Source organism: Xenopus tropicalis, chromosome 9 (genome assembly GCF_000004195.4).
Source record: "Xenopus tropicalis strain Nigerian chromosome 9, UCB_Xtro_10.0, whole genome shotgun sequence".
Lineage (NCBI taxonomy): Eukaryota > Metazoa > Chordata > Amphibia > Anura > Pipidae > Xenopus > Xenopus tropicalis.
Window position 1 is genome coordinate 68,092,121 of NC_030685.2, and position 7,678 is coordinate 68,099,798.

Below are 7,678 nucleotides of genomic sequence, written 5' to 3' on the forward strand. Positions count from 1 at the left end.
GGCATACAATCTGGTGTCCTCTGAAGATTCAGAAGGGAGAACTTCCTAGTACCAATCCATGGGGAAAGCTCTTCCTGACTTATGAACTATGGGACTACAAGTCAAATGGTCAGGCAGGTAATCAGCTACATGTGGTTCTGCTTGCAAGCAGCCAATCACGTGGCCACCCCAAGCACCAAGTATTTTTGTGTGCTTTGCCTGGACAAGAGACCCCAGCGTTGAAGCATTTTTTAACAGAGACCTTCTTGAAGACCAATAAAGGACTAATTGACTGGCAACCAAATGCACCACTCTTGTAACTGCAACCTGGCAACACGACAACATAGAAATTGCAATTGTGTTACTGCGGTTTCTGTAATTCCACTGAGCCCCATGGTGGTTAATTGCCTCTGTAATGAGACAAGTTCCTTTTGCAGGGTGCTTGATCCCAGTTGCGCCATGGAATTTAACATACAGCCAGGCATTAATATGAACACCCTCTGCAACTTCAGCTTTGGGTGGCAATTTTGATACTGCAAGAAAAAAAATACTTTTCTGGGAGGTTTGGGGTTTAAGGTATAACATGACAGGGAACATTCACAATGATATTTTTCGCACCATTCCTTACAGTGGAATTGCACTTCACAATGAAAATACAAAGCTACTTAAATATGAATGTAAATGATTCAGCGTATGTTTTGTTCCCATTGGATAATTATGTACTTTAGATCTTGTAGCTTTTAAGAAGATATAGCAAATCTGTTGCAAAACTGTATATAAATAATCACAGTGACCATATGTGTTCCATAACAGAGATAAGTACTCTCCTAACCAGAAGTTATGTCTTAGCATCTGTCCCCATACTGAAAGCCAGGGTTTATGGGGTGTTTGTGACCCTCCAAAAGGTTTTCTACTGACCCCAGCCTGTTTATTGGCTCCACAAACTGCATGTATCACATCCTTATTTAATGCAAGCCAGACCCAAAATATCTAGTATAAAGTATAGCAGGTAGATAAAGTTGCACCAGTGATAAAAAAGGGGGCACCTAAATTCTACTACAGGTATGGGATCCTGTTATCCAAATGATTGGTAGGCCATCTCCCATAGACCCTATTAAAATGGACTATATGGGATATAGCTTTCCTATAATTCTGAGCTTTCTAAATAACTGATCCCATACTGTTTTTGTGTGTGTATATACAGGTATTAGACCCATTATATGGAAACCCGTTAACCAGAAAGCGCTGAATTATGGGAAGGTCATCTCCATTATAATCATATTATTCACATTTTCAAAAACGATTTCCTTTTTCTCAGTAATAATAAAACAGTACCTTCTACTTGATCCCAACTAAACAATACTATTGGGTTTAATAAATGTTTTTTTGTAGAATTAAGGTACAAAGATCAGAATTACAAAAAGATCCCTTATGCAGAAAACCCCTGGATAACAGGTTCCATACTTTAATACTGTTCTGCTCATGAGCGTTACATGGTAGGCATTTTATTCAGCCCATATGCATAATCACAAAGGGCAATATTTCGGGCCCCCCTGGCAAACGTTGCCCTTTGTGCATATGTATGTGGGCTAAAGAACTCACCTGTTATACTATGCAAACCTCTAGGTGCTCCACTTTGCTTTTCCTTTAAAACAATTTCCTACCTTGCCAGAAGAGCAGAACAATAATAAATCTGCGCAGAAAGAGGTTTTCCATCAGTGAGCCTTAATCAGCTTGTGGTGAAGTAAAAGGGAAAACTTCTAGCTGCTTTAAAATGTCATACCCAGCTGCCACGCTGCCAAGTTCACTGGTTTCTAGGGTCAGTGCCCACAACAATCTAATACTAACTTGCATAGCTGCTTTAGTAACACTAACACACGGAAAAATCTCCAATATGTTTAAAGGGGGAGTTCACCTTTGAATTAACTTTTATTTGTTTAATATAAGCAGTCTGCAATTGGTCATCTTTTTTTTTTTTGCTTTTTTTTTTTTTAAAATAATTTAGCTTTTTGTTAATCTGCTCTCCAGCTATCTGGTTGCTAGGGTCCGATTTACACTAACAACTAGGCAGTGATTTGAATGACAAACAGGAAGATAAACAGGAGAGGGTTGGAATAAAAAAGTAAGTAATAAAAAGTAGCAATAACAACACATCAGACCAAAATTGCTCAAAACAGACTATTCCACAGGTATGGGATCTGTTTTCAGAAACCTGTTATCCAGAAAGCCCCCATAAACTCCATTTTAAACAAACAATTCTCATTTTTAACTGATTTCCTTTTTCTCTGTAATTGTAAAAAGTACCTTGTATCTGACCATAAGCTGCATGAATCCATATTGGTTGCAAAACAATCCTATTGGGTTTATTTCATGTTTAAATAATTTTTAACAAACTTAAGGCATGGAGATCCAAATTACAGAAGGATCCCGTATCCGGAAAACCCCAGGTTCAATTTATTCTGGAAAATAGATCTTATTCCTGTACTAAAAGTTAATTTAAAGGTGAAGAACCCCTTAAAGTAGTATTTATTCCACTCGAGTATTTATATTCTTCCTGTAAGTGTGAATGACACTGATGTATTTCTGCTAAAGCAGCTGAATGCCACATCTGATATCTGCTCTGCAGAGGGAGCCCAACAAGATCTCACAAAGCAGTTTGCGCTGCTTTTCTAGAAAATATTATTACTGCTTCTCAAGCAAACCTAAGAATCACTAGCTAATGAGAATTAGTACTGATATATAATAACATATCATAATATGTTTATTTTTTTTAAATTATAAAAGCATTTTTATTACTAAGGGCCAAACACAGGAAAGGTACTCTGTCATATCTATATAAGAATAGGGACCAGTATTGTTATATCAATTTAATAAAGCATCAATTCTGTACTTTTGTAGTATCCTACAACCAAGTGATTAAAAAAAGTGCAGCGTAACACTTAGCTGTGATTGTGTTTACCATCGAGCCAGTGTTTACCATCGAGCCATTGTATCGCCCCTGCCTTTCTCTCCCTTCCCCAAATATGATGCTAGAATATCAAAGCAAGTGACTCGGCTCTGATCTTCTGAACAAGTAACTCCATTGTTTATTTTCCTCTTATGGAACCAAAGACTGCATGCTGAGGAGAGGGCGACCAATGAAACAGGGATTTCGCAAAGTCGTTAAATAGTGTGCAGGAGCTTCAAAGTCTTTTAAATTTAAGCTATTTGATTTCCATACTTACTTTAATTATTAACAGAAATATACACAGAGTATGAAAACAAGGTATCCTCTCCAAGACAGCAATAGTGGAAAAAAAACAAATCTGACGGAGACCTGTACAAATATACAGGTGAGACAAGTTCTGCAACTGTATCACCATTTACATCTGAATGGGCGTTATGAATCCAATGTGAGTACCCAGCGTAGTGTATACTGCACTACAGGTACACGTGTCAGGCTTCCACTAATGGTCCCTGTTATGTTCCTGCTTCACTGTCCTTTCTACACTTTTTATCTTCTTGTTTTGATGGGTTTTTACGTGTTTTGCCAGGTGGTCGCTTCTCATGAACCTTTTGCCACATTCCGGGCAGACAAACCTCTTCTCACCCGTATGTGTCCTCAAGTGCCTCTGTAATTCATCTGATCTGGTGAAGCTTTTGCCACAGAACAGCCAGTTGCAAATAAAAGGTCTTTCCCCAGAGTGCCACCTCAAATGTGCCTTTAAATGGGAAGTTTTGCCATAAACTTTTCCACAGCCTGGGATGTGGCAGATGTGCTGCTTTTTTTTGCCTGCCTCATCAGGACCACTGGAAGTTTGGCAGTTGGGACACCTGCATCTTCTGCATCTCCTGGCTGTGGCTAGAGGAGATTTTGTTTGCAGTAGTGCAGCAATCTGAGTCTGATATTGTGCAAAATCTGAATGCCCTAAAACTAAACTTCTCTGGATGGGAAACCGGTGATGGGGATGAGGAATAGTAGAAGCATGGGCGACTGGTGTGGCTTGCTGAATACTCCACCAGGGCATGTCTTCTGCTGGATTAGGAGAGAGTTGCCTTGGCTGCTGGTGTATCAGGTTTGAATGGCTCGGTACAAACCCATGAAGAGCAGAAGTAATAGGGGCTGGGGGTGCATAAGGAACAGCAGGCACATACGGAGACTGGCAACCAGTCTGAAAAGCAGCCATGGGGGGAGGTAACATCTTCATTGGAGAATAGTCATAAGGATAGGAAGGGTCTGCCGGTGGTGTCAAGGGTAATTCATGAGTGACAAAGGAAGACTGGATGTGAGAGGCCAGTTGTGTTTTTGAGGTGCTAAGTCCAATGCCATTGTGAGGTTGAATTCCACCAGAAGAATGTGCCGATATTTCATTAGTCCATGGGTGGAAAATCCTAGATGGAGATCCAATTGTTGGGTCATAGGGAAACTGAATAAAATCAGCAGGACCTGTACCTGGCTGGCCAATACGACTACAAGTAGCTGCCAGAAGAGCCAAGGGTGAGTGCTTACCAACGTCTGGGGATGCACTAGGGGTCCTGTCCTGGAAGAAAGCAAAGTAAAATGTTAGGAACATTTTTTTTTTCTTGCAGTCATTATTAACATTCTTTTAGATCCAATTATGCCAAAGTTTGTACAAGTTTAAGGGGACCAAGTTTTGCTATAATAAGATTTTACTTCAAGGTTGTATAATCATCACAAGCGGAAACTCCTCTTTGGTTTTTCCAAAGAATAGTATTGCTAGACCCTATCCACTTACATCCCTGTGATCAAGCACAGTCTTCTTAAATATTCTAATATAAAGCTGTATTGCAGCTGAGAAAATGAAAGAACATATTAGCAAATAAAAATCTACATGTTTTAGTGTCTTGGGTCACCGGGCAGTGTAAAGAATAGATTTTATTTCCACAATTATATACTAAAATATTGAACAGGAAAGTAAATGCATAGAAATGAAAAGGGGTCTGTTAGATAAGTGTTAAGAATATAAGAATAAAAAAAGTGAAAGAAAAGGAGGCAGGAAGTGATATATTTATGTGACGGAACAGAAGGTATGTAAAAATGTAACTACTGCCGACTTGAATGAGTCTGTGTACATCTACTTATCTTAAAAGGTTAAGCAGTCATGCCAAGCCTGTGGTCTGTTGCTGAACTACAACTTAAACTAACTCACAACACTCCCATATTTATATATAATATATATATATATATACAAATCTATCTATAGCTTTATATATGTAGATAGAACTCATATGTGTAAGTATATGCACACAGGGTGTGTTTTCCTAGTACTTATAAATATATTAGTATATTGCAGTTGTCTCTGTCTGGCAAAAAGTTTGGAATTTACAAAAAGACCATTAACTGTCCTATAATAAACTTCTGCTGCTGTAACCCACACTGCCCACTAGTTACACTGCCCACTAGTAACACTGCCCACTAGTAACACTGCCCACTAGTAACACTGCCCACTAGTAACACTGCCCACTGGAGTACCCAGGGTGTAGCACTGTTTATCGCACATTACTGCACATTAGGAAAGTTGTAAATTAACATTATTACTTAAATTCCTAGTGCTGATTCTGCCCTGATGTGCCCGAGAGAACAGCAACAAGTTTTCTGGATAAGCAGGTGTCACCCTGCCCCCTAATAATTTTATTTCTAATAACCATTAAACTCTCATTCCAAAATAAACCAGTACTGCCCTGAGAACAGTAATTAAAGTTATTTGTTGAACAAACGCACTCCTGAGATAAGTCATCTAAAGGTCATGGGACCTGTTATCCAAAAACCTGTTATCCAGAAAGCTCCAAAATATGACATTCACATTTTCAATAAAGCTTTTTTCACCATAGTAATAAAACAAGTCCCTTGTTTTTAATCACAACTAAACTGCTAAAAATCTATATATCTGGCAAAACTATCCTGTTGGGTATTTAAAATGGGGTGGTTGCCCACAGGCATGGCGATCCACATTAATTTAAAGACCCTTTATAAAAAAAATATTGGTTCCAAGTATTGTAGAATAGATCCCACGGTCGTTCCATCATTACTTGCACTGACCTGTAGGAAAGCCTGGAGAGAATCATTCCTTAGGACAGCCACAGCAGCCATAGTCCAGCTCCTACAGGTGCCTGATGATGAGCAGGACACTGGTGGAGATACATGAAGCAGTTGGGGGCACCAGTTAGTGAGGTAGCCTCCCCTCCTCCCAGCTCTCCTCCTCCCTCAGCAGCCGCGCCACTCACTGCCTGACTCACTGCCCGACTCCCTGACTGACTCCCTGACTGACTGCAGCAGGAGCACCTCCAAGAATTTGATAAGGACTTTGCTGGGCCGCCAGCCACTCACAGCCCGCCTCTCTGCCTTTGAAGTTTGCCGCTACCCAATCATCAAAGAACAGCGGCTCTTTCAGAAGCCCAAGCAAATCCTTTGAATGTACAAAGCCCTCATGGAGTGTTGGCCGGGGCGACATAAAGGAACTGATTATTACACAGGGGTGGAAAGGGAGGTGACAAAAGGCGGGACAATTAATGAAGTAATCACTATGTGGGGAATGTATATACACAAATAATTGGATTTTCCTGATCAAAGAGACCCCTGAGCTCCCGGAGACCCCCTGCTCCAGAGCTCTGAGCATTGGATTCCCCCTTCCTCTGTGTAATGAAGGATTTGTAGCAAAGTGACAATATGCCTTTGTTATTTGCCCAGAGAGGAAGGGAATTGCTTTCCTCTGCTCCTGAGCAAGTTTACATGAGGGCTAGGGTTACCTCACGACTCCTCACAGGCCACAGAAAAACACATTTACTTTGTAGTCACTGGTGCAGCCCTGTTTAGTGTATTTATCCAGCCAGGTGGCCATCTTGTGAGTGACCCTCCAGCTGTTACAAGTTACCTGCATGCCAGGCACTGCTGGAGGGCTACAGCTCAGCTATTCTAAGGTGGCCACACACTGTAAGATCTGCTTGTTTGGCAGGTTGCCAAGTGAGGGCATCTTCTCTATCAGGTGGGCGAATTCCCTTGTTTGGCCATAGTTCGGAAAGGATTTTTTACAGTGAGAGCTGTGAAGTTGTGGGATTCCCTCCCCGAATCAGTTGTACTGGCTGATACATTATATAGCTTTAAGAAGGGGCTGGATGGATTCTTAGCAAGTGAGGGAATACAGGGTTATGGAAGATAGCTCTCAGTGCAAGTGAGGGAATACAGGGGTATGGAAGATAGCTCTCAGTACAAGTGAGGGAATACAGGGGTAGGGGAGATAGCTCTCAGTACAAGTGAGGGAATACAGGGTTATGGGAGATAGCTCTCAGTACAAGTGAGGGAATACAGGGTTATGGGAGATAGCTCTCAGTACAAGTGAGGGAATACAGGGTTATGGGAGATAGCTCTCAGTACAAGTGAGGGAATACAGGGTTATGGGAGATAGCTCTCAGTACAAGTGAGGGAATACAGGGGTAGGGGGGATAGCTCTCAGTACAAGTGAGGGAATACAGGGGTAGGGGAGATATCTCTCAGTACAAGTGAGGGAATACAGGGGTAGGGGAGATAGCTCTCAGTACAAGTGGGGATGCAGTAGATGTAATCTATTTGGATTTTGCCAAAGCATTTGATACCGTTCCCCACAAACGACTGCTTTCTAAGCTAAGGTCTATTGGTCTTAGTGAAGTCGTTTGCACATGGATAGAAAACTGGCTACAGGATCGGGTACAGAGGGTGATTGTT

The 7,678-nt window shown here is 41.1% G+C and overlaps 1 protein-coding gene across 2 annotated transcripts; it reads right to left on the reverse strand.

Moving 5' to 3' along the window:
• Positions 1-2,833: 2,833 nt before the first annotated feature.
• sp5 (Sp5 transcription factor) lies at positions 2,834-6,266 on the reverse strand. 2 transcript variants are annotated; one of them, XM_012970258.3, is made up of 2 exons: positions 6,020-6,266; positions 2,834-4,494 (listed from the first exon to the last, which is right to left on the reverse strand). In XM_012970258.3, the coding sequence occupies exons 1-2, from the start codon at positions 6,043-6,045 to the stop codon at positions 3,426-3,428; spliced, it is 1,095 nt and encodes a 364-aa protein (XP_012825712.2). In that variant the 5' UTR covers positions 6,046-6,266; the 3' UTR covers positions 2,834-3,425. The 2 variants fall into 2 exon arrangements, with proteins under 2 accessions (XP_012825712.2, NP_989092.1); NM_203761.1 differs by having other exon boundaries at positions 3,186-4,499; positions 6,020-6,208.
• Positions 6,267-7,678: the final 1,412 nt, after the last annotated feature.

Excerpts from the sequence above, each read along its gene's own strand:
- sp5 (NM_203761.1), bottom strand. The coding sequence starts at position 6,070 with ATGGCTGCTGTGGCTGTCCTAAGGAATGATTCTCTCCAGGCTTTCCTA. Across the intron at positions 4,500-6,019 it reads CTCTCCAGGCTTTCCTACAG|GACAGGACCCCTAGTGCATC; the intron begins GTCAGTGCAAGT and ends GCTTTCTTCCAG.